Below are 27397 nucleotides of genomic sequence, written 5' to 3' on the forward strand. Positions count from 1 at the left end.
CATAAATAAATGTATTTATTTATTTTCACCTTTATATACACCACCTAGAATCACTTGTATGAGATGGGTGGCATACATAAACTTGATAACTAACTAACTAACTAACTAACTAACTAGGAAAGCATCTGACAGCAGAAAAGGTACACTAACCGTATAATTACAAAGGTCACCAATAAAGACCAGGAAAAGTGACAGAAAAAGCAACTATCATCGTTAAGAGACTGAAATGTTTTCTATATGAAGGAAAAGGTTTGAAGTTAAACAGATCAGAAAATTGTACTGGAAGAGTTCTGCGCTATCATTAACTTGTCATTTTCTAGCAGCTGTTAATTTAATGAGTCATGGACAGGTCTTATAGTATCACAGAGCACTAAAACACATCCTGTCTTGCAATAGTGAGTTACAAGTCCCGTGAGGAAGAACAGAAAGTAGCTATATTAGTTGTATCGCAAGATATGCTTAACTATCATTTACTCAATCCAATTTTCTAGGTTCATATGACACAATGAACCAATGAATAACCACAAGAGAGGGCTCACACACATATCTGATTAAAATGTGGTTGGCTAATATGTCTTGAAAACCTAGCCACTGATCAAGTCAGTTTATAAATATACTTTATTTTTTTAAAATATAATTTTTATTAAAAAATTAAGAGAATAAAAACAATACAAATTTGAAAGAAAAAGTTACAAAGAAGCAGTTTCCAATCTTCTTAGCTGTGATGGAATGGAATTATGAAGGCCAGGCTCAGGGAGATAAGCATTTTCTTAGTTCACTGAAAGAGTGTGGGAACTACAAGAGGATGAGGCTGGCACCTCCCTGAGGAATTCACAGTGTTGTGGCTGGCTGGGTCGGGAGCTGGGGTTTCAGTCTGGGTAGATTCTTGCTAGAGGTTGTAGCTAATAAACATAGCTGAACTGATTTTGCATTGTCTCTTGGAGTTCCTTGGGCTAAACCTGACATCAATGATCTACCCAGACTGAAACTCCAGCCCGTGAATTCCTCAGGGAGGTGCCAGCCTCATCCTCTTGTAGTTCCCACGCTCTTTCGGTGAACTAAGAAAACGCTTATCTCCCTGAGCCTGGCCTTCATAATTCCATTCCATCACATCAGCAGCAGTTACAAGTAGATTTATATTTTACCCTCTCTCTCTAAGGTTACAACATAATTTCCTTCTTTCCATAGTCTACCTTTTCTAATCATCAAATCCATAAATCACAAGTTCATTTTTTTTCTTTTTTCAGCAAAAAGCCCACAAGGGGTTTCCAGTCACTAATAAATGTAGTTATTGTCCTTTCTCTAATCAGACAAGTCAATTGTTCCACTTCTGCTAGTTCTGTCATCTTCACCAACCATTCCTCCATTCTGGGTATTTCAACGTCTTTCCATTTTTGTGCATATAATAATTTCGCAGCAGTTATCATATATAAAAACAATCTTCCACAGCTCTATTCTAATTGTCTATCTGTTAGTCCCAGCAAGAAAAGTTCTGGTTTCAACTGAATATTAATCTTTAAAATTCTTTGTATCACTGCATGTATTTGAACCCAAAAATGATCATGTCTACCAGTCATGATAAAATGACCCTTCATGTTTTCCACATTTCCAGCACAGATTTGAAGTATCTTTATACATTCTAGATAATTTTTCTGGAGTCATGTACCAACGGTACATCATCCCATAAAATTTTTAATTTATTTATTTATTTGACTTGTCCCCGCCCATCTCCCCACAACAGGGGACTCTGGGCGGCTTACAACAAACTAAAATCAGAAATACATACTTAAAAGTTATAAAAACCAGACATTACAAAGATAAAAAGGCTAAAAAATCCAAGAGGCCGATAGGGGCCACACCAGGCCGCTAAGGGGCCAGCCAACCCCATTTCTGATATCCTCCCCCCCCGCCCCAGGCCAGATGGCAGAGCCAGGTCTTCAAATCCCTCTGAAAGGCCTGGAGTGAGGGGGCCTGTCTCACCTCCGGGGGCAAGATGTTCCAAAGGGCGGGGGCTACAGCAGAGAAGGCCCGCCTTCTGGACCCCGCTAATCGAAGTTCTTTTACCGCGGGGATCTGGAGCATGCCCTGTGAGATCGGGTGGGACGGGTTGAAATCGTGGGGGCGGGGCAGGCCATGTAGGGCTTTAAAGGTGATAACCAACACCTTGAATTGGACCCGGAAGCAAACCGGTACCCAATGCAGCTCACGGAGCAGAGGTGTTATATGGGCCCTTCTTCGGGCCCCAAAAATTGCTTGCGCGGCCGCATTCTGGACCAGCTGAAGCTTCCGGATACTCTTCAAGGGTAGCCCCATGTAGAGCGCATTGCAGTAGTCTATCTGGGAGATAACAAGGGCATGAGTGACTGTTCGCAGGGCATCCCGATCCAGGAAAGGGCATAACTGGTGCACAACCCGAAGCTGTGCAAAAGCCCTCCTGGTGTGATGGACTGGAATGGAGGAAGGGGGGTGAAAACGGTGCTCTCGTCTCCAGAGCAACGCTCTGGAGCTAAGCAGAGAAAGCTGGCGCATCCCTAAACATTCCAGAAGATAGTAGAGAGTTGTGCCTGGGAACTACTGGTCAGTCTGAAAAGATTCTGTAAATAAGCGCTAGCTAATAAACCTTGTTGATTGAACCTACACGGTCTCCAGGAGTTCCTTGGGCTAGGCCTGACACCTGGCCACGGCTGCCAGCTGCTCTTCGAGCAGGAGCCGTAAGTCCAGGAGGACCCCCAAATTACGCACTGGGTCTATCTGAGGCAGTGCTACCCCATCCAGGACCAACGATGACAACATCCCGGATACAGAGGAGCCATTAACCCACAGCCACTCCATCTTGCCAGGGTTCAGCTGGAGCCTGTTGTTCCCCATCCAGACCCTCACAGCCTCCAGGCACTGCGAGAGGGCGGTCACAGCATCACTTACCTCACCAGGGATGGAGATATATAGTTAAGTATCATCAGCATACTGATGATACCTCATCCCATGATGACGGATGATCTCACCCAGCGGTTTCATATAGATGTTGAAAAGGAGTGGGGAGAGAACCGAACCCTGCGGCACCCCACAGAGAAGGGGCCGAGGATGGGACCTCTCGCTCCCTATCACCACCGATTGGGATCGGCCCCGGAGAAAGGAGGCAAACCAGCACAAGACCGTGCCGCCCACCCCCATATCCCTGAGCCATCCCAATAGGATACCGCGGTCGATGGTATCGAACGCCACTGAGAGATCAAGGAGAGCAAGGATGGTCGCACTTCCACCATCCCGCTCCCGCCAGAGATCATCCATAAGTGCGACCAATGCCGTTTAATAATTTGCTTTAAGTTATAATATAATGTAAATGTCAGTCCTTTCAGCCACATATTTTCCTTTTTTAAAAACAGTAATTTTATTAAAGATTACAATTACAACCCTTCTCACAAAATTCTTGAAAACTTTAACAAGCCTCTTTTGTAAATCCAGTATAGGAAAATTATCCAAGTCTCTCTTGGTTTGTTATTTGTAAACCCCTTTTAATTATTAAGATTTCAGCAAGTTTCTTTTGTATGTCCAGTGAAACATCTTTTTCCACGTCATTCTTGTAGACTGTCATTTTTAAATCCACTTTCAAATCAGTCTCGATCTTGTCATGTAAAACTTGCTCCCATAAAATCTTTTAAATACAATCTATCTATAGAGACAGACACTCATAAAATTAACTTCTGAGTCCATTGTTCAAAAATATCCCTCAATATGTCCAATGTTAAAATATTTTGCTTCATTCTGTAATTGTAAGTTGCATTTGAGTGTTCTTCTCCTTTCATTACAATCTCTAATTCCCTCTAGTGTCCAATTTTTAAAGGCTTATCTTATATATTTTTTTTAAAGAATTCAAAACAAAAGCATTTTCCTATGGGAAGGATTCTTTATAATTCATTCCAAATCCTTTATTTCAAATTCATCTGGACCCCAGTCCATTTGTAACTTTCTAAAATTATGTTAACCATCTCTCTTTGCCTGCTGTTTCTTTTTTATAAAATGCTTCTTGTGCTGAGACCCATAAAGGCATTTTCAGGCAGAATCTGGGTTTATAACTATTCCATATTCTCAATATGGCACTTCTAATAATAGTGATTTTTAAAATCTACATTAACCTTAACTTTATCATGCCATAGAAAACTATTCCATTCAAACCTTAGGTCATGCCCTCCTAGTTCTAAAATTCTCTTATTTCTCAGCAGCACCCACTCTTTCACCCAAATCAAGTGCAGGCTGCAAAATACAATTTCAAATCAAGCAATCCCAATCCTCCTCATTCCTTTGCATCTTGGAGGATTTTATATTTATCCCTTGGCTTTTTCCCTTGCCATACAAACCTAGAAATATATTTTTTGCCATTGCTTAAATGGTACATCAGTTGTCAAAATAGGTATTGTTTGAAACAAAAACATCATTCTAGGCAATACATTCATTTTTATCACAGAAATTCTCCCCAGCAATGACAACTGTAATTTCTCCCATCTTAGCAGGTCTTTCTTAATTTCTTTCCATGTCTTAACATAATTGTTTTGAAATAATATACAAAGTTTATAAATATGGTTTAATCAATGTAGCTGGCAAAATATAGAGGGCCCTCAAAACCAACTTACTGCACATTTGTTTAACTGGTTCCTATGACTCAGTATTTTTCAACCTTTCACTTACAGATGTGTTGGCATTGTAATTTTTAAAATTCTAGCCAGCTTGCTGGCTTAAATTCTGGACTGATAGTCAAAATGTATTTGGAGGAGATTAGATTGGGGACTTCAAATCATAGTTTCAATTACCATCAATTTAATGGTAGCTAGTTTACCACAGATTTTAAGGGTCTACTGAATGTAGGCAACATCTGATAAAAGTATTTTACTTGCAGACAACATTGATTCAAGAACTAATTAAGCACAGTTTAAGTTCACATGATTTTGTGTGCTGAAGTCTTTGAAAGGTAGAGCAGGATCCAAATATAGCGACTGAATCAATTCCCAGAGATTGCATAATTCGGTTCCTTCCAGCATTCTTTGCAATTCAAAAACACAATAATTCATGGAAGCATTTGTGCAATATTATTATAAGAAAATTTAATGAAAACAGGTTAAAAGTTGAAGACAGGCTACTCTTGATCAGAGATGTAAGAATCCTACCCAATTTGAAATCTCATTTCTAGTGGTAGAAATGTTAAAATAGTTTGCATGTTCTGCAAGGATCATGAGACCAATGAAAGTTCTCACACTGGATGAGGGACCTCACAAGAAAGACCTTGAAGGATGCAGCTGTAACTTTAGCTACACGTGGTATCAGAGATTCTGGAGATAAACGCAGAAAGGAATGCTACCTCCCACTCTAGCTGACTTACCGGAAAGGTCCTTCAGGCTTGTCAGCATGAATTGCCATGGATATTGCTGCAGGCACATCACTGACTGAGGTGGTGGCAGACTGGCTCACGACCAACGTGCTTGTTGTAGGGGGTGCTTGGCCAGGCGTCAAAGACAAGGGGGGAGACGCAGTGCCATGAACAGGAGCAGAAGTGACTGGAAGGATGAGGGGATCCTGCTGCCTAGAGCCTGTTGGCCTCGGCACAGAAGGCACGTTCCGCTGAATTGCCGGTCTTGGTGGCGGGGCCTGCTTGCGGAGCCTTTTAGTGTAGCCTGTTTCATTTTTGAAGTTATTTACAGCCTAAAGAGAGAAAAATGAATGAACTGATGAGTCAAAACTTTCTGAAATAACAGCATGGCTTCACTTCCACAGGGGTCATTTGCTGCATTGTACAGGGTGGATGTTAGAAACAAGGGCTGTATCTGCATTACATATTTCACTTGGTGACTTAATGAATATGTTTTCTGGGTTCATAGAATACCTTAAATTTAAACTGTTCAACCAGACTGAATTTCTACAAAATGCTAAGCAAAAGACTAAAAGACAAAACACTGTCCACCAAGATTAACACTAATCAAGAGTAATGTGTGATGCAAATAGATAGACTATGTCTTCACCTATTTACTTACACATGATGTAAACAGAGTAAGCAGCAGAACAGATTTCCCATCTTTGTACAGAAACTTAACATTCATCTGGTCTTGATACAGGAGGAAGAGAGACACTTGGATAATTCTGTCAAATCACAGACCAATCAACCAGCTTAATCTGATCATCTTTCCCTCTAAATGTTCAGCAGAACCTCTCCCACTCAGAACAGTATAAAGTGATTAAAAAAACAGCAGGGGAAGTGCACTCAGAGATTAATATAGGTAGATTTGCAGTTACCTGGCGTAAAAATTTGTTGGCAATTAAAGCATCAGGAGAAACATCTGTCTGATGACAAGTTGGACAGGTATGTTCCTCTGATTCTAGCAAGGATGTTCGGATACCTGTAAATAATTTGAAAATTCCATTTTGAATGCACAGAACATTATAACCAGAGTATGTCAGGGTATGCATGGATGGACAAGTATAGCACAGTTAAGAACTTTTAACAGTCACCAATGTCTAAAGGACACTAAATTTTAAGTGCTGCAGCTAAGTGTGAACTAGGAACCCTACATTCAGTTCTGGGCACCACAATTTAACAGGGATATGGAGAATTTACAACCGATTTGGGGAAGATCTACCAGGATGATAAGGAATCTGGAAGGCAAGCATCATGAGGAATGGCTAAAGAAGCTGAGCAAGAGAAAACTAAGGGGGGATATAACAGCGGTATCTAAAAGCTTGTCACCTGGAAAAGAGGGCAGATCTGTTTTCCACTCAGACCAATGGGTTGAAATTAAAGAAAGGAGATTCAGGATGACTATTAGAGGGAATTTCTTGGTGATGGCCATCTGCTGGGGATGGTTTGGCAGACTCCTGCACTGAGCAAGTAGGTTGGAATAGCTCCTGTCTATCTGACACATATACCGCATGCCTTCACAACTCAGATATGTAGAACACACCAATTCTACGTGGAGCAGGCAGTCCTGAAGATAGCCAGGTCCTAAGCCATGAAAGGTTTTATATACCAGCACTTTGAATTGTTCCTGGAAATCTATAGGAAACCAGTGTGGAGGCTGAAGAAGCGCAACTCTGATCAATAGATTTTACCGGGCAGCACATAGGCTGCTGTATTTTCTACCAACTGAAGCTTCTGAACAGGTAGGCTGCCTTGTGGTAGTCCAGATACAAGGTGACAAAAGTATGAACATCTGGCCCTAAGAAAGGCCAAATCTAGTCTAAGCTGGGAGAAGATTTTCTAGGCCTTAACTTCCACATATTCCAGCAGGAGATGGGTGTCCAAAAGAACACTCCAGATCAGAAACCTGCTGTTTTGGAGGCGTGCAGGCTCATTATAAAGTTGGTGCTTTTATGGAGCCAGATGATTTCTGGCTACTCTGTCTTGCTGGGATTCAATCTGAGCCTGGTTTGACATGTCCAGTTGCTGATGGCTTCCAAGTGACCTATAAGATCCCTTCCAATTCACATATTGATAACTGAATGATGCAATGCAGAAAACAAAACAAAAAAAGCAAAATAACTGACCAGTAAGAAATCTAACACGAAGGAACATGTTCTAAGGCTTTTCCTCTAACCTCAGGAGGACTGGTTGGAGGAAAAGCCTGTTGCATCTTCCAGGGCAAGAAGGGGCCATTCTGCTACCTTGCATTTCATCCTAGAATACCTGCACTGAACAGCTTAGGGAAAAAAAACAGCCTTTTAGCCCAGAACACGTTTGGTATTCCAGTGGCCATCTGAGTACTGATGGATCTGTATCTAGCTGCATCTGCACATAGCAATGTCTTGGGACATTTCCTGGTTGAGCTGAGTTGGCAGGATTCCAGCCCTCAACTATCTCTACAGTGTCAGGCTGCCCAAATCTCTATCAGCGTGTCCCTTCTATTCTATACAGCAATGAATAAAAAACCTATGACAGAGAAGGATGGAAGATTGTTTAAATGCACAGGTGACCACAGAAATTACAGGTTATTTGCTTTGTTGTTCATGGTCTCCACATATCACGCTGATGGGAGAATAGTGAACTTATTTATAGATGTTGGCGAAGGTGGTCCTACGAGGGAAAAGGACAAAGTTCAACTTTATCAAAGGAAGCTGCTTCTATGGCTGTTACTTCTGTTATGCTGCAGCCTTATGAATATCATGAAGGGGAACACCCTGAGAAAAGGCGGGAGAGGAAGCAGTAGCACTGGCGGACCATTCTTTATCGCCACCAGGACAGGGATGTAAAAGAGAGGAATATCATCCATGACACACATGTGCAAATTGCAGGGAAGAAACAAGAATGCCATGAATAAAAATCTCACAGAACAAGAAAGGTCACAAAAGAGGGAAAGAGGTGGCACAGCACTGGGGTGGATATGAGGACCACAAAGAATCAGAATCACTATGGCCCTGAGAAAAGCAGAATAATTTTTAGTAAGAGTCATACCAATTGCCAGTGTGACACCGGTCAGAAATGGCTCTCCCCTTGTGCTGCGTCCCCTTATATTGTGTATGAATGTGCACAAGGAAGCACCAGATGAGAGGGGGCTTAGAATGGAACAGGTGTATTCTTTTTTTTGAATTTAATTAATAATAAAAAAATTAAGTAGAATGGAATATTCAGCAACATTCTGAGCCAGTGTCTCCCCTACACGAGTTATTCTTTCTTTTAATCTTTCTTTTCCTCAGCAGCCTCCAGTATGATTCAGCCATTTTTAAACTCCATCTTTCTTTTGCCAGCTTGTTCCTCCAAACCAAATTTGCTCCATTTCCATCCAATTTTTGGAGAGTTATCCTGCTGCCGGACAGAATCCCCACCATCTTTAAATAACTTATTTCCAACATTCTATTGGATTGGAAAGAATTAAAAAGCCCAGTAATGCATAACCCATAAGGAAAACAGTCTACTTGAAGTTATCAAGGTAACTGAGGGCATCCAACAGGTACATGGATGGGCCTCCTGCTAGCTCAGCTCAAGAACATGCCAGAACATTGGTCTGCACAAACACAGATCCCTCCATGTGACACAAAGAGAATCACTGCTCTTTTCCCTTGCCTTTGGCTACTGAGCAGGCTACAAAACTCACATTCATCACAGTAGCTATTTCCACAACAGGGAATCACCACAGCATCAGTCATGATATCCTTGCAGATCAGACACAACAATTCATCTGGAATAGGATCATCTTCCTCTGAGGAAGATGATGGCTCCTCTGGCAAGAAAGGGGGCTTCTCTTTCTTCCCAATAGCATAAGCCTCGCTGGAAAAAATAAACATCAGTGAAATCTTTTGTTACCTTTGTAGGAGAAAAGTAGCATTAAGCATGTTATAATTTTGAGGACACGTCTTAAAATTTTTCTTCCACATTCCTGAACACAGATCTGGCCAAATTAATAGAAGCATTAACTCTAAAGCTGCATTTTAATTAGATAAAGATCATTTTATATTCAGTGAACTTGGCAGAGCCAAGATGGTGGGGAGACAGCAGCTTTTTTATTTATTCAGTGGACTAAAAGCAACTTATCAAACATTAGAAAGTTCAAAATTACTGAAACAGCAAACCAACAGCAGTAGAAAGTAACAGTACTTAAAATAGAGATTAACCCCTAAAGAGGCCACAGAGTAGTAGGAAAGAGCTTTCTGGGCAGTGACATGATTATTACTGACCATCATTTATCAATCCCAAATAAGTGATTAACTTATTAACTGATTAGGTGCTGGTCACGTCACTGCCCAGAAAGTTCTTTCACTGATTAAGTTCCAACACTTTAAACAGGCAAATGGAAATGAATTGACCATCACTGCCACAGAGTAAACCAAAGCAGGGACCTTGGCAACATTTTTTAGTTACTCGCTGTACATACTACTTTCTGTAATAAGCAAAAATGCATGCCCCCAAAGCCTGGGCTAAGGATAGAATTGCAAATCAAAGATCTAAGGTGGAAACAATCCTTTTCCTTAGGACCAAGATTCCCGAGAAGCCTTGGCTTTGCTGTTTTTCCTAAGCTGAAACCCGTTCCTCCTCTAGCAACAAGGACACTTTGAGGGCCCAGATCATTTCCCACCCTGCATGCAAAGTGAGTGTGAGTTTTCATGCAAGAAAAAGTTACATTTATGACCTGTCTGGCATGGAGATACATTTCTAATTAATTATCTTTTAGCAGCCCTTAGCTATCACAGCTGTAGAGTTTGATAGGCTCCTTAAACAATTCAGGTAAGGGGAGAGAGATGAAACGTGAATTCTGATATGGAACTCTAGAATCTATAACCACGGATGTGCAATTCATAAGTATTATTAAATCAATAAACAGAAACAGCATATTATTAAGGTATCATAAGAAAGAATTCCGTAACAAATCAATTTATTGTTAACCATCTACCTATCTAGATTCCAGCTTTAGTTTTTCAGGCAGGTTTAAGAGATGATGTTTTGCAAAGATCTCTATTACTTACGCATCAATAGTTGGAATAGCGTATTTCCCCGTGTTGGTAAGCATGGCACCCTTTGTATTAGGGTCCTGCACTTCCATCATGAAACTTCGTGGAATTCCAGTACTCTTCTTAATCCTGGGAACAGACTCAAAGTTCTTGTCCTATTAAGGAAAAACAGAAACACTGTTTAAAATATACTTCCTGCAACTTGTCAACTTTATCTTCATATACTTGTTTTGATCAAAGGATAAATTTTGTAGCTTCAAAAAGAATTGTATTCAGTCAGTCAGTTCTCATTGGAAGACAACAAATAATCCTACTGCCCTTTTGAGTGCAGATAGAGACTGACAGGGAGCTCAACTACCTTTAAACTTCAATCAGTAGCACCCTCCATTAATACTCCAACACACAGTAGTTCTTCGTCACCTTCCTCTCCTTTGCTCCCAGGACTGGAGGCACACAGAAAGCAGATACTGCCTTGCTCACCCATCCCCCCATCCGCCATACCTCTAAACCAGACCAGAAATATCCACAGAAGATACCCTAGTTAGCTTAGCGTGAGGGAATCTTCCCTCCCCAATGAATTAAGAAAAGTATTACCAAGCTGTCGTAAGGAAACTAGAGACAAGCTACTTCAATAATCAAAGCAAGACCAGTCTTACCCCATTGGTTGGGCAGATCTTTATATAATGACCAGGTTTTCCACAACGAAAGCAAGTGTATGATGGCGGTGGTGGACCCAGGGGCTTCTTCATGTAACTAAAAAGGTGTAAGAAAAGAAGTGTGCATCTTTGCAGATTGTTTTTAAAAAATGTAACTATGTAAATTGTTCCAAAGTTAGCTTTTTTGCTTCGTTTTGGTGTGTGACATGGTGAAGACTTACTTGATTGGATCATATTCGTGGCCAGACTGTGACATCATAGCTTTAATTTTATCTTCTTCAGAAGCATTGGCTTCAGCCAGATTGGCGGTCTGTTCAATAGGTAATCATTTGACAACACACATTAGAAAACACATGTAAGGCCATCCAGTCAAAGAAAACACCACTCATCCAATCCTGTAAAGAGCAGCACAATGCTAACTGAAGTTGTCTCAAAAACAGCTCAGATTATCCTGAAGATGTTCCAGGGAGTCCTTACGCCATTACATGATGTTTATGTGCCTGACGCCCTGATTAAAACAAACACAAACAAACCAACCAACAAACAAAACTGCCTTCCTTGTTGGGACACTCTACGCATGAGGCTGCTTGTACCTGACACAAAGGCTTGTGTAAGTGCACCTGTTTCCTGGGATAAATTCAAGTGGCCTGAAGTTAAATCTTTTGAAAGGTGCCTTCTGCAATTCTTAGAGACAAAAAGCCATGAATTTTAAGATGGTTACTCTGGAAAGATAGGGTGCAATTCATGGCCTCCATTTTGCAGCACAGCATTATTGTTTTACACTTAGAAATATTAAAAAGGCAGTGTCATCCTGAAAACTGAAGTTTCGGACACTTATCTGGACTATTTTTTAAAAGTTAGGAAATTACTTGTAAGTTCCCTTCTGGTATCTATGAAAGCAAAATGAAGAAATTCATCTAACATATCCAGAAAGGTATAAACATAGATTAAACAACTAACTTTTTGTCAACTGGAATCTGATGCAACGCAAAATGCTTTGGGCACACAACTTTCAGGATGACAGCCCTTTTAGGGTGCAAGCCATAGTTGTGATGTAAAGCTAACAATTCTAGAAACTTGTTAAGATGGGTCACTTGCACACTAAATATAGATATCAGCAAGGTTGAAGGGATTGGTTATTAATTGCTCAGATATCCAATCACCTAACATTCAGATCCTCCATGCACACTTTTTAATACATTCATCCACAAAAGCAAACAGCTAGTTTCAACATTTTATTAAACAGTTGATTAAAATACATAACGTTTCTTAACAATGCAGATTAACAACTATGAAATTGTTCACATTTACAGAAAACTATTTTACAAATACGTAGCTAATTTGTTTGAACCCAAACAGGTTTACAGAACATATCCAATAGCACAGAACATTAGTAGGAATAGACCAAAATTCAAATATGGCATTTAATACACAGTAGGAATAAAACAAAACTGTTAAATGCATTTCCTCTATGCAAGAACTATGAGCACCAAAGAGGTTAAAAGTAAGTAACAGTTTTGAACTGCTTTATATTATATAAAAATATTCTGCATTTGACAGAAATACTCTCTGAAGTTCTACCTGAAACTTAAATTGTACAGCTCTTGGACATTTTTTCACATCTCAGAAAAATAAACTTGACATGAGGTTACAAAACCAAGGACAAATTTAAGGACAGCACTAATGGAAACCAGACTTGCTTGATTTAAATTAAATATTTGCAAACGCATGTCAAAATTTCCAAACTAGAAAACGTAGTTTATTTTTGAAAAAATACAACTCCAGCCTTTATTCACAAAAAGACATATGAAATATAAGGCAATACTGCTTCTAACTCAAAATTTTAAAGAGCAGTCATTTATTTGGATGTGTTATCACTAGTGCTTTCCCAGACAAAATTACACATTGCTGAGCAGAAATGCAAGCAGTTTCATTGCAAACAAAGTTGATACAACAGTTTAAGAAGGTCACATTTGCCAGTATGCCACACATACACATTGGTATATTCCTATAAATACATTTACACAGTCTGTGTTCAAACAAATTAGTTGCATAGCTATTGCCCGCTATATATACTACAAGTGTACAACTGATCAAATTGTTTGATGCAAATTATTGCTCTATCTCTGGCTTTGAGTGCAGATTCCCAAAATAATCATGTAAAGTGTCCATGTGATAGGGAAATACTTCTCTGTTGACTGTTGCACAGAGAAATCCTAGAAGTCCATAAATAGTATTAAAATTCTTCTTTAAAATTGTGCTATTTTTCCAATGCAAAATTAATGTAACATATCAAAGAAATGATAAAACAGCTTCAGAAGTGCTTCTTCTTTGTGTCTTGAAGATGAATAAAACTGCAACATTATGTTGAGGCTGATAAGGTACTCCCCTTCTATCTTCCCATACTGGGAACTACTCTTTACAGGATAGTGATTAATAAATACACACAATTCCAATGTTTAGACTCAGTAGTTTTTACTAAAAACGTTTTGCATCTATGACAGAAATTAACTGTAGAAATATCACAGCATAAAACATTCAAAATACCAAGCAAGCAACAATTTATTTTGTTATATTTGACAAATATATATGTATATACCTTTGTAAGCTGGGCCAGAGAAATAGATGCAGAAGAGTCATCAATCTGTTCATAAAAAATTAAACACACATTCAAGTTCCACAGTCAACATGTAGCCAACATATTTAGCCTCAGCTGTGGTATTAAGGTTTAGCCTGAAACTATGTTCTACAGAGAGGAATTTTCAAAGAAAACTTTGGTTGAGAGGTATCATTTGCTTCTATGGACTGTGCAGTCAAATACAAAATATTCAGTTCTGCAGAAAATAAGCTAGGATCCCCAATTCACCTAATAGCTTCAACTTTGGCTATGTTGTATAACCAATATAAACAAGCTTACATTTTCCAAAGTCAAAAAATGCTACATTTAAATATTAAAGTAGGTTAAGGTTAAAAACCTTCAATTTTTATGTAATGTATGCTGTGGGAGAAGTAGATGTAAAAAATGTTCAAACAAGTTGTGGGAAAGAGCATATTTATAGACTTTTTCATTTAGATGTGTTAAAAATTTGGGTGATTCTAAGCTTTAGAAGATGATAGATGCCGCGCTTAAAGAAAAACCATTAGGATGCTGATAACAATGAGGGATCCCTTAGATGTTCTGTGAGAAGTATTGAATATAAGATGCTGAAATTAAGTGTGCAAAATAAATATTTATGCATTTTAATGAATAATTTTAAAAATACATAGATATTTCATGATTTTTTTATTAACACACTCCTAAACTTGGTATTATATAAACTAGGAGTGACAAGGTTTTTTTTCCAGTTCTAGAAAACCAGGGATATAAGACATATTTTCCAGTCCTAACTTAAACCTAATGAAATCTCTATTTAGCATACAGAGGCAGTCCTAGAACTAAATCAGGCAAACTGCAATTATGTGATAAATTTCAGAATTCCAGTCATAAAATTAACCTACTCTTAAAGCAGTTATGTCCATGATGACTACCATGTTATGCCCCATAAACAGGCATGCATGATCCGATGCCAACCACCACGAAGGGATAAGCACCTCTCGTGTACAGACAGGGCATAAAGTACGAGAACTCTAGCTCTTTCTTCTAAGGGAAGAAATCTATGTTTCTTCTAACATAGATCAAGTATATCAAGACTGGGCTTTAGCAATCATCTTGTCAATAAAGCCACAGTCTGCAAAGACAATCTCACCAAAAAAAAAATTAAAATTACATTTTTAAGTTACAGTTCTAATTAATGCTTGGCAAAAGTAATCAAAATGGTATTTTGCACAGGCAAACATTCTTCAGGTGTCTTGCAACAAGGCCAATGAAGAAAAATGGATTATGTTTCGGTTATGAAACATTCAATTTCCTATACTGTTAATGCATAATTGAATTACATATTCTCCTTCTAGCTTCTGATTGCTATTTACAGTAGTGGAAGCTTCATATCTATCTCTCCTGGGACTCAGCATGTGTCCCCAGAATGAACCCCGAGGTCAGGGGGATCTTACAGGGGAAGAACCTGTTGTGTATACCAAAGTGACCAGCTCTGAAGTTGCCCGAAGGCATCCCTTTGGTTTTATGTATGCAAATTGACAGCTGCCGTTCAGATCCAGCACAAAAAGCCAATACTATAGTGGAACAGTGGTGCACTAGCAGCACATGCACGTACACCTGGCTCTAACATCTACTGAGAACCAGCCGGGGATATCAGAAGGTTCTGCAACCAACTCCTTCAGACATATCCCATCAATCCCAATTGTTTTTCTATTAAAATTACTGTCTCGTTTATACAATATTGAACACACATTCCTCATTATTTCATACATGGAAGAAATCCAGGAGGTGACTGCATGGATCAGGAAGAAATAATGCGATTATGGACTACATGTTCAATATATAAATTTGCCAGATGAATTCCAACTGCAGATATTTGTGCAGTTTTAGGTTTCCTGTTCATTTTGAAGCATTTTACTGGGCTACCAAGTAGCCACGCAGTAGCTTGATAAAAAGTATTGCTTTTTTAAACAGTACTTAAAATCTTTATTTTAAAATGGAGTTTGAAATAACATGTGGGATGCCAAAACACTTTTTACAAGGCAAGAACGTAAAATAGATAAACTGAACACAAACAGATGGTTGGACCACCAGAGGAAAAAAATGACTGAATATAGCAACAGCTACTATTATCTAGCTCTCTTTGAAACAGGTTAGTACAGACAAATTTGCATCTCTTATGAAATAAATCAGTACTGTATTGGCCATTAGAATAACAGAAATATGTGAATCTGTGTCTGCTAGCAGCTGGTAGCCCTGTACCACCTTCTTTAATGCTGGTTTCTTACCCTTCAAACATTTTAATTTTAACTGAGATGTCATTCATCCAAATCTGAGCCCATTTGAGTTTCATTACAGATGTGAGAATCTGTCACTGCAGTCACCAATTACTGATTCAAATTTTGCACCTAATGTCAGAGCATACTTTAAGTGAATACTAAAGAATCAGAGAAATAATTTGCTGCCAGTCTTATCAACTCTGAGAAATTCCTAGGCACAATCACCAGATTTCTAGCTGTCTGGATGGCCATGTATTTTTATTTTTCTCAGCATTAGTTCAACTATGTGAATGACACACATTTTTAGCAAAGTCATACAGGTATGTGTATAGTACCTAAAAACGGCTGTATGTACAGTAGCCCTATATATGACGTCTAAAAACCTCTTAGGATTCAGTGACCATTATGGAAACTGTTAAGTAAAGGGAACAGACTGAGGAAAGAAGGCAAGGAAAGAGAATCAAAACAGACTAGGAGTCAAACACTGGCCAAAACTACACAAACTAAATGACTCAAAATGTTTCTTCAAAATGGCTAAGACTCTCATTTTAGTCACTAAACTATCTTTAATTTCAAGTATGGTAAGGAAGGTTTTGAAATGTAATGCCATACAAAAAGATGATAATAGTTGTATTTAAGGATGTCAGACAAAAGATATCATACAGGAAGAAAATAGCAGCAGGCACCACAAAACAAGGGATTCCTAGATGAGCAGCCATCATGGTGCTCTTTCACTTCCCCACAGAAACAGGGCACATGAGACATGATCTTTGCACACTGTTACACTGAATTTGTGCCATTTGTGGAGAACCGAGGAAGATATATGTATACCAGATATTCTGTCTTCCTAAGAAACAAGGGGCATTTACTCATCACAAAAGGATCTGGGGGGTCCCGGCAAAGAACATGACTTGTATACATAAGGCCACAATAGATGGGAGCACCTAGCCAACCTAGCTGATAAAAAAAAAGATGAAAGGTCTCAGAGCTACTTAGTAGTTGGATGGTGAATTCTAGTGCAGCAGGCCACAGTGAGAAGTTAAAAACAAAGCAAAACAGCCTCAGAAAGTGGCAACAGCAAGCCACTCTATTGTTTCCAAGAACTACACGAGGTCCTTGTATATAGTGACCAGGATTCGAGGCTGACTGAAAGGAATCTTTACTTTTTAATGGACCATACATTACTCTGTTATCAAGCACAGTAGGGAACGACTAATCCTCCATTTATACCCTAACAACTCAAAATCTAACACTTGCACCCCCACTCTGAATTAAGCTAATTCTAAGCTCTGGCTATGGAATGGCTAATTACATGTAGGTACTGAAGTCTCCTCTCCAAACCCGAAAAAAAAACCCCACTAGGTGACAAGACTTCACGCAGACCTAAAAAAGAAACACACACCTGCCCCCAATATTTCCTTTTCTAGATTTCATCAATATAGCATTTTTGTGTGTTAGCATAGCAGCTAGAAAGTTTTTACTTGATTCAATGAACATCATCTTCGTGTACCCTAGTTTCAAATAGGCTTGAAACAGCTGAACTGCAAAACCTGACAACCTCCAAATGGAACCTTGCTCTTTCCTTTAGTGCAGTTAACAGAAATGTTTGTAGGCAGTCTCTGAATTAGTGGATTTTCTAGAGCTGTTTGCAAGCCTGCTTAAAACCATATACTTTTAAACAGAGCTATAAGATGTATAATAGACATGCCAGGGAACACACAATTCTAAATGAAAGTTGAACTTTATTTGTGAACATAACTTTTTATACATGCTAGCAAAAAGGACTAGTTATAAAATAAGAATGAGAGTAGCTTATACAAATCTGCTACATTATTTAGTTTTGGGCCACTTGTAAACAGAAATGGTTTCCAGACATGTATTGTATAACTAATAGTCAAGCAATAACTATGATTTTATTTACCACAGGAATGCTAAATATTTTTAAATAAGCACAATTTCATAAATATCCTAACCGATCACCCAGACTGCTCTTTTATTTTCTAGCATTAGAAAATGGAATGTTATTTTCTAACATTGCTCCATTCTCATTCTGATAAAGTTAACACTAACAGCACTTAATGATGACATGCCAAATTGTAACTTTAAACCCTAAGTAAAACAACTTCATAGTACTTTAAGCAAATTTTAAGCAGAACAGAGATAGATGTGTTTAATGAGTTGAAATGGGAAAAAATCCCACTGATCAATAATCGTATCTAAACAAGGGCTTACCAAAGGAAGCAACTGAATAGGCTATCAAATGGCAAAATAAAATTTAAGAATTTGTGGTGACCCAAGGGGCAAATAAGGGCAGCTCTTCTTAACTGAATAGGTCTTTGGGGAGGCCTGACAAGTGTGTCACTGTACTAAAATATCTCTTCTGTATGATGAATACTAAGTTTAACTAATTATGTCTTGCTCAGAGATAATTGCCAGGAAGTACAGGATCTCAGGATAGCAGTCACATTCTACGTTGTCTGCTCATGCAAATCATGTGAATGGGTGTGTTTTTCAGTATAAATTTAATTGCACAAATGGTCCTTCATCTTTCAATAAATGATTGAATCTGAGGAAAAAAGTAAGTTCAATATAATGCAGTTTTTGAAAATATCTTCAAAAACAATTAATGGAAATATTAAGAACAAAAGCTGATACAATGTGAGAGTGGCAAAAAAAGATACACTCCAAATATTTTTATTTCAAGGAAACAAAAAGCACACAACAACCTATACAAACAAACAGCTACCAACTAGAGACACACAAAATGTAGAACAAAATAATTACGTTCAGCAGTGCAAACCTTAACTTACATGATCCATAAGTGATCATACATTATCTGTACAACACAAAGTCATACAGGAAATAATCTAGCATTCCAATATGCAATACAGAGTGTCACTTTGCACAAGTGTTTATGATCACATTAAAATGATCTGCATTGCTCAGTTTACTATACTGAATCAAAATACAATGTAAATTACAGTATCAATGGTTCTCTGTGGGAAATAAATATTTAGAAAAATACTTTATTGCTACAATATTGTAAATTAAGCAGATTGTGTAGAAGAAAAAAGTGTGAGATTGTGTTTTTACATACTGCTTTTGAAGGTCCACTCACTGGATCAGTTCGACTTCTAAAAAAGGGAAAACATACTGTCAGAAACAGCAATGGGTATCTCACAAAACAGAAATTCACCACCAGAAACCAACAGTGCATATTAAAACTGTATGCAAAGAAAAAACAGTCCTCAAAAACTTACTTGATAAAGGCTCTGATCCTAAAGGAACGTTAACATTAAGCTTCTACAAGTACCTGCTTTCTAAGACTGACATGCAAAGTTTATGGAAAAAGGCCAAATCCCCACACCATGAACAAGGCAGTCGATTTGACTAGACAGACCGAAGCAGGATAGGATATGTTGACTAAAAGTGGTAGTAGTGGTCAAAAAACATCACCTGAGAGGAGTGTCTACGATTCTGTGTAACTTATGAGTTCTGTGATAAAGAAAAAAGGTCTTATTTAAAAAAGGCTTTAAATAAGTCTTGAATATTTTACATTTAGAAAATTATATTATCTACAATACTGACGGACTACTCAATCCCACAATATAACTTGGGACATGTGTGATATTTGCAAATAATAAAAAGAATACAATTGAAAGAAGGGATAAAATAAACAACTACTCTTTGTAGTTCAGAAGGTGTTCAGTATGTACTTTCAATGCATTTGCATTTCTATATACATTTCATATGCATACAATATTCTCAGCCTAATTACTCTGTTGGTTCCTATATCAAAATAAAAGGCTTATAAAAATATCTGCCTTGCGAAAGTGGAAGTTTTTGTTGCATCTATGGCTTGTCTCTTTAAAAAGATGTCTTACATGGTATACAACATAATACCCTAGTTCAAATGTAATGGGAAACCACTGTTGCTTGCCATATAAATGATTCATATGGACTCACAACTTCTCTTCTTTCATAGCCTCCCTCCTGATTTTATATGAAGCTTAGATCCTCATGACATCTAAATTCAGGAAACTGTATTTTAAGCCTAAATTAATGAAAACAAGGCAATATTCAAAATGATGATTTGGCAGAGTAAAGCAAATCAGTTTTAAATCTGGATGGCTATAAAAGATGAATCTAATTTAAAATTGGAAGCAAAAGCTGCCTCTCCCTTGTTGCCATAAAAGATAAGGAGACCTCCATAAAGAATCACAGTTCCTGTGATTTAAGTAGAAACTAGCTTTTCCGCTTTATGTTCTAGACTAGGTCAAATACATATGTCCCCAGGATTCAAAACCTCTTCAACAGATACTTCCCCTAATTATGTCATAATAAGCAGCAAGATAAAGTAACTTTTTTAAAATTTAAAAATCCCTCTGAATTTCTGATTCTTAATATTTTATTTTAAATTTCCCTGTAGGGCTTGACATCCAAGGCATATTATAGAACTTGCAGCCTGCCAAATTCAAACGGCTCTAGGGGTCCATATCTCACTGAAGAAGAGCCAGAAGCTGAACTCTAACGCTACAAAACAAAGCAAAGCCTACAGGTACGCACAACTGGAGGAGCACAAGCCTGGTTCTACTTTGGGCAGCAAAAAGTCACAAGCTAACAGTGTTCTGGGATATATTTAAAGCCCTACCCCACATATTTACACCTTCAAAGCTCAAGGTAGCACAAATATGAATAATTTGTATTCTGCCTTAGTTAAAGGAACAAGGCAATATTCACCATTAATCATTTGTTGAATATTAACATAGTATCTCTGCATCTCAGTAACTAAATGCTGAATTATCAAATCTTGCACCACTCTTTACTTAGATGTGCTATTCGTATATTAAACTACTGGTTAAGATGTTATTGGGTACAACTTACTATTATACTATGTACATAGGTTCCCAGAGCAGTACTCTTTTAAAATAAGGATAGAGGACAAAGAATAATCCTCCAAGACAATATCCACCTGAATCATGTCCTAGCTGAGCTCCACTGCTCTTGCCAATACACCTTCATTTCAATAGTAGAAGACAAAGGAGCTCAAAACCCAAGAATTCCTGGTCAGTTGAACAGCTTTTCCTATTCTAGACAATCAGGCCCAAGAAACTTTCCTGCATATTCTACCTTTTTATATTTAAACATAGCAATATCTGATGATAATGAACTAGTTCATGTTTCTAGAGTGACTAATTCCACAGAGCCTGAAATGGGCAACAATTTACAATTAGCAGATATATGTTAAATATTACACAAAATTATTTTTATAGTTTGAACTATGGCCACTAAAAACAGTCAAAATATAAAGTAATTCTATCCTATCTGGAAGATATTCAAGATAAGATGCAATGATCACATGACAACAGAAATCAATACTGCATCTTTCCTGACAGTCACCAAGTTTGCATAATAGTCCAAATCCTGTTTTATTTTAATGAGTATCTACAAGGTAGGGGTAAGCAAAATGTGTTATTTCAAAAGTTTTGAGAATGGAATTTCACAAAATGTTCACAATTAAAAAAAAACATTTTGAGACAAACATACCCATACTAGAAGGTATACATTTCTTTTTTAATTACCAAGAGAACTTGTAAAAGAAATATCAAATAAGAACCCAAGCTTATTTCTTAAAAATCAAGATAGACACTTACATGACATATGTTTTGCTTGTACATTTTACTCCTCCAATAGGAATTCTTCTGACAATAACAGACGAGTTCTTGGGAATCAGGGCATTATCATCAGTATACTCTAAGAGAAGAAGGAAAAACACAAACACACTTGGCAGGAGTTCCTGTTTGAAATGCAGAGTTTCTCCCAATGAGCCACCAAATTGCATGAATTCTTGGCATAATCAGGCAGGGTAATTAACACCCTCTATTCTTAAGCAGCATGTAGTGGACAACTTAGCTATTTTTCATAATATTAACTAAATTTATGCATGCCAATAAAAAATTCAGTACTTTGTGGTTATTCAAAATTTGAAATTTACATTAGGAGCAGAATGTATAGTAAATGTTAACATCTATGGACTGTCTACTAAATGTGTTACCAGATGTAAGATTTTATTTAAAGTATTCGTGCATCCAGTAATTCCAAATAAACATTGAATAAGATATTATTTTAAAATAGTATCTGTGCAATCATGGTGTGATGTTTATAAAAATTAGGTAGTCCTCTTTGAGTTGAATTAAACTACTGGCGACTTCATTGCTACAATATATTCTTGTAGCTAAGAGTGCATGAAAGTCTGCGTTGCATAGTTCATCAAGGCAATCCTAAACAAATCTACTAAATAGCAGATCTGGCATTGTTAGCATGATGCACTGCCAAGTAGCCTTAGCCTAAATGGGTCTATAGATACTTTGCCAATTTTGTCCCAGGAAAGTAACTGTATAGACAGTGCATCACAGTAATCTAGGGAGTGGTGAGCAACAAGCAAGAGAGATGCACACAGCTCCCAAATTACATAATGCCAAGAAATCAAAATAGAGAAATGTAACAATGATTTTAATGTTAGAATAGCATTAAAATCAGCCCCCCAATCATGGCCTCATCCATCACAGCCCTCAAAAGTAAGGAAAAAAATATGTATTTATCAACAAAAGGCTGCTCACACTAAAACTAAAATAACTTCATCAGCCTTCCATACGTAACTATTCCATCTTTTGATTTATACCTTTACACACACACCAGCTGTATTTCTATTATGATCTACTTGAACCAACACCAATGAATTAGAACTACTGAAACCTTTCACAAAGCATATCTAATTACAACATAGGATGAATTAAACCCAATTTTTAAAATTTAAGCTGGATGTTTAAAATACTTAAGTATTCTGAAAAAACAAATTAACTGAAGTCAAATTCATCACTGTGTTCTAATTATATTCCATATGTTTGCTGACCACTGCATATGACAATGAGAAGTAACAGGCCAGATCAGCCTTGCAAATGCATCCTATAGTCAGAGCTCACCTCTCTTCAAAGGGGCAAAGATAAGTTAACTGCATTTGGGGGATGGGGATGGAGTGGATCTGGGTGAAGAGGAGAAGCCTGGATTTAAAAGCAGAGGTGAGAAGAACAGAAACAGCGTGTAAGCAGAACATGTTTCTGCACCCACCCCATGCACTTCTGGTTCTGAGTTCTAATGATTTGATTACGAACTAGCACAACTAAAAAGCATTAATTAAAAAAAAAAAAACTAGCATAGCATGGCAAAGAACCCCTTACTATATAGTAAATTCATGACTTACTAAACAGAAACCAATTCACTTAATGATTCTGAAAAACAGAATATACAACTGAGGTAATATATAGTGTGTACCGACCTTTTGTTACTAAAACTTAAATCTATTTCCAAGTTCTGATCATATGCATTACAATTATTTTAAACAATACTTCTTCTAGAAAATAATTAAAAAAAATCTTTTCTGACAAGTGATTTAAATAATTCAATTTTCATGAGAAGCGATTCAAATTGCATTGATTTAAATTATGACAAATTAACCTTTGTCATAAAACGATATGCTCAGGATAGGTGCTTAATATTAATCTCTATACTCTAAATTATGAAATCAGGAAGCTGAAATAAATTTTTTAAACAGTGGTTTAACTCTCACCACTAATCCATGTTTACAGTTAATGATTTTATGTTTATGAAGATTCTCAGTCATCCAGGTGGAATTGTCTGGAGGTTGAGTCATGGCAACTGGACTTTTCTTTTGGTTTTTGGACCCTTCGCTACTTGTCCAAGCAGCTTCTTCAGTCTAAAAAAGTTGGTTAGGGGGACCGACCCCATAAAAGACTTCCAGGGTGGCTGTATTTCTTACTAGCATGATAGGCTCGTTGAAGGGATAACAGGAAATGTGATTAGTAGAGTCTTGGAGATGTAGATGTCTTACTCCTAGTCCCTCACTCATTTGTGTCTGAGACAACTTGTCTCCCATTTTCCAGGCTGCCCTTTCAACAGTCCCCAGTTAAGAACAGTTCAAAAGTTCACCAGGAAGGCAACACTTAACATCACCCTGGGGACGAGTGAGGGACTAAGAGTAAGACATCTACATCTCAAAGACTCTACTAATCACATCTCCTATTGTCCCTTCAAGGAGCCTATCATGCTAGTAAGAAACACAGCCACCCTGGAAGACTTTTATGGGGTCCCCCTAACCAACTTTTTTAGACTGAAGAAGCTGCTTGGGCAAGTAGTGAAAGGTCTCTAACCAAAAGAAAAGTCCAGTTGCCATGACTCAACCTCCAGTTAATGATTCCAGTTGTTCTATTCTTGCAAGCAGGCCTGCTTTACATCTCTTTGTGGCAATATTTGTGGCAACAATATCTCCCCATCTGGGGGAGATGGGCGGCATATAAATTTAATAAATAAATATTTGCAAATGCTAGTTTTTTTAATCAACACAGAGAACTCCTTTATTAGAATTCTAGTCTTATAATCAGAAGCCAGGATAATTGGTGAAGATACATAGGGGAGTATCAGAAACTGTTTAATGGACAGATTTTACTTTTTAAATATTATTCCTGTTTTCACTGCATGAACTAAATAGCTTGTTTAGATAATGGGAAACTGAAAGGCATACATTGCATAGGCAAAGTGTAAATAGTGAAATCTGAGAAATGATTTAATTGGTTCTTCTATACAGCAAATTCTTCAATTCACAAATCTGGTAGCTCTAGCTTACAAACTGACAGCTTGGCTAACATGTTTATACTCAGATTTAACATTAGTCAGTTTATTCTTCAAGAGAGAGAATATTAAAACTTATTATTAATGGAAATCCTTATTTAAAATCAAATCTGATTTTTTTCAATCCACTGTAAATACTGTTAATCTTTGTCTCACCAAAAAAAAAAAAAATGACAATATCTGATAGGAATATAAACAGGATATATCTGGCAATGTATTTGCCCCATGCAGCTGAGCAAAATGAGCCTGTCTAAAAATGATGACACCATTCTGAATCCTTATATATCTGAAAAATTCAACTCAAGAAAGCTATTGGAGTGAACTATTCCTGCCAAACTTCAAATGCTCTACAGAAAGTCTGGTGTGAGGTGCCTGGCTTTTATAATTCTTTTCCCAGCTGCTTTAGATTTCACGTGTTTTTTTTTTAATCACTTTCAATATCGTTAGCTGCCTGGAATCATGTACTGTATTTGAGATGGGTGGCCATACAACTAAATAATAAAGCGAGCATGTCAATTTCCATCCGTTGAAACAAAGGCTGGTCTCGCGGTGAAGGCTCCAGGCCCAGAAAGCAGGAGGCGGCGAGTTCTAGTCCCGCCTGAGGCAGCAAAGCCGGCTGGGTGACTCTGGGCCGGTCCCTCTCCCTCAGCCCAGCCCACCTCGCAGGGTTGTTGTGCGGAAGAGAGGAGGAGGGGAGGATTAGGGACGTTCGCCGCCTTGAGTTATTCACAAGCATATTAATAAAGGCGGGGCTGATAAAATCTAAAAAAAAGTCCTGGTGTGTCATCAGCGGGAACAACGGACACGGATCGCGGGGAAGAGCAGGCGAGGATCCCGAGCAGCGCCGAGCCAGATCCTCCCACCGTCCCCGACGGGGCCTCCGCCGAACTGGCGGGACAAAGGCTCCGGCCCGGCGCCTGCCCGCCCGCCTGCCGTTGGGGAGGCGCCCGCGGTCGCCGGGCCGGGCCAGGCCGCGCCACGTGCCCGCCGCCCCCGCCGGCCGGCCGGCCTACCTTCTTTGGTCTGGGCGTTGGTGATCTGGAGGTCGCAGTCGGCCGCCTTGAGCTTCTCGCGGCCCATGATCTGGCGCTTGAGGTCGCAGAGCGAGATGTGCAGCCCGTCGAAGGTGACCGTGTCATAGTTGAGCTTCGACGAGAACTTGTAGTGCACGCAGGACATGGCTGGCGGGCGGGCGGGCGGGCGGGCGGCGGGCTCGGCTTGGCTCCTCTCCTCTCCTCTCCTCAGAGGCCGCTTCGCCCGGCCATAGCCCTCGCGGCGGGTCCTGTCAGGCGCGGCGCTGGGCCGGCTAGGCCTCCAACATGGCGGCGGCGGCGGGTCCTTCCTCCTTCGCTCTCGACGGGCCTCGCTTTCCTCCCGGCGGCGGCGGCAGCGGCTCGCCTCGCCTCGCTGCCGCCCTCCCCTCCTCCTCCCCCTCCTCCCTCCCGGATCGCGGCCTCGGCGGCCTCCTCACGGCGGCGGCGGCGGCGCTCCTTCGCTGCTGCTCCGGCGGCGGTGGCGGCTCCTCCTCCGCTCCGGGGTCTCCCGGCCGGCAGCCGCAGGGCCGCAGAGGGAGGCAGGACGTGAGGGGAACAGCCGCCTCCCTGGCCGCACAACGCACGCCGAAGGGCGAGCCAGGCGCCGGACTGCGCAGGCGTCACAGCGCGCCTCCTGCGGTCTCACGTGACCCAGCGCATTATGACAAAGGAAGAAAAGCCGCTCTTCCGCTTTTTCCCCCTCACCCGCCCCGAGAGGGGGCCACGTGACCGGCCGCCGTTCGGCCCCCTTAAAGGGGCCGCAGCGGAGGCGCCTCTCCGGGCGCGCCCCTCTTCGCCCGGTCCTTCCGCGGAGGCGCTTCTGGGGGCGCCGGCCAAGCCTCTCGAGGCCTCGGGCGGGCTCTGGACGCGGCGCGCCGGGCCGGGGAGCCTCCGCGGGCGAGGCGAGGCGAGGCGAGGCGGGGGGCGCCCCTGCCGTGTCCGGGAAGCGGCCTCCCGCGGTGCGACGCGCAGCGCGGGGGAAGGCGAGCGCCGTCGGCGGGCCGGGGCCGCCCGCGGCCCCTTCGCTCCCGGCCTCTGCTCGGTTTCTTTCCGCGAACGCCGTCCCGGCCCCCCCGCCGCGCTCGGGGGACGTCCTCCTCCGACCGCCGGTGCCCCCGGGCCGGCGAGCGGGGCGGGAGGCGGCGCTGAGGCGTCTGTCCGGCTTGGCGTCTGTGAAATGGGCCGAATGAACGAACGAACGAATGAATGAATGGGGGGGGGCTTCCCTTCCTCTGCAGCCAGCACGAAGGGCCGGGAGGATCGTCCGGCTCCTGTTACTGGCTAAGACGCGCTGATGCCTTACGAAGCGGGCGAGCGAAAGCCGCCCCGGCGCATCCCGCTCTTCCCGCCAGAGCCCCGGGGCTCCCTCGCCCCGTTCTTCCCCATGGCCGCCGCCCGAGAAAGGGGCTGGGCCGAGATGCCCCCGCGCTTCCGCGGCCGAGCGTGGACCAGGACCCGGGTCCAAAGACGGAGTCGCGGCACCTGCCCCGCTCTCCCCGAGCGGCGCTCTGCCGGGAGGCCGAGTCCCTCGGCTGCGGCCCCCGGTAGTTGGGAAGGAGCGGGAGGGCTGAATGGGGTGAGGCCAGAACCGGCGGTCTGCCGCCGCCACGAGGCACCGATTTCAGCTGCGCCTCCAGCCGGAAAAGGGCTCTGGCCCACTACGATGCGAGTCACCTTTTAGCCCTTGCACCCTGGTCTCACGCG

General features: G+C 40.4%; 1 protein-coding gene across 8 annotated transcripts in view; it reads right to left on the minus strand.

The window, feature by feature from the left end:
• RBBP6 (RB binding protein 6, ubiquitin ligase) overlaps window positions 1-26296 on the minus strand; it is a 35395-nt gene extending 9099 nt beyond the window's left edge. For 4 of the 8 annotated variants that reach the window (XM_088152148.1, XM_088152131.1, XM_088152123.1 and 1 more), the window contains exons 1-11: window positions 25673-26296; window positions 21608-21707; window positions 19410-19448; window positions 19051-19087; window positions 13678-13722; window positions 11300-11388; window positions 11079-11175; window positions 10438-10577; window positions 9072-9244; window positions 6280-6383; window positions 5372-5691 (exon numbers count right to left, since the gene is read on the minus strand). In XM_088152148.1, the coding sequence (XP_088008274.1) occupies window positions 5372-5691; window positions 6280-6383; window positions 9072-9244; window positions 10438-10577; window positions 11079-11175; window positions 11300-11388; window positions 13678-13722; window positions 19051-19087; window positions 19410-19448; window positions 21608-21707; window positions 25673-25838 (1310 nt within the window). In that variant the 5' untranslated portion in view covers window positions 25839-26296. Of the gene's footprint in view, window positions 1-5371; window positions 5692-6279; window positions 6384-9071; window positions 9245-10437; window positions 10578-11078; window positions 11176-11299; window positions 11389-13677; window positions 18520-19050; window positions 19088-19409; window positions 19449-21607; window positions 21710-25672 lie in introns of those variants that run through there. The other 4 variants (XM_088152150.1, XM_088152117.1, XM_025174576.2 and 1 more) reach the window with 3 other exon arrangements.
• Between the last annotated feature and the right edge of the window lie 1101 nt (window positions 26297-27397).

This window comes from Python bivittatus, unplaced genomic scaffold (genome assembly GCF_059951505.1).
Source record: "Python bivittatus isolate LINGU-HERP-01145 unplaced genomic scaffold, Pbiv_v1 ctg000030_np1212, whole genome shotgun sequence".
NCBI lineage: Eukaryota > Metazoa > Chordata > Lepidosauria > Squamata > Pythonidae > Python > Python bivittatus.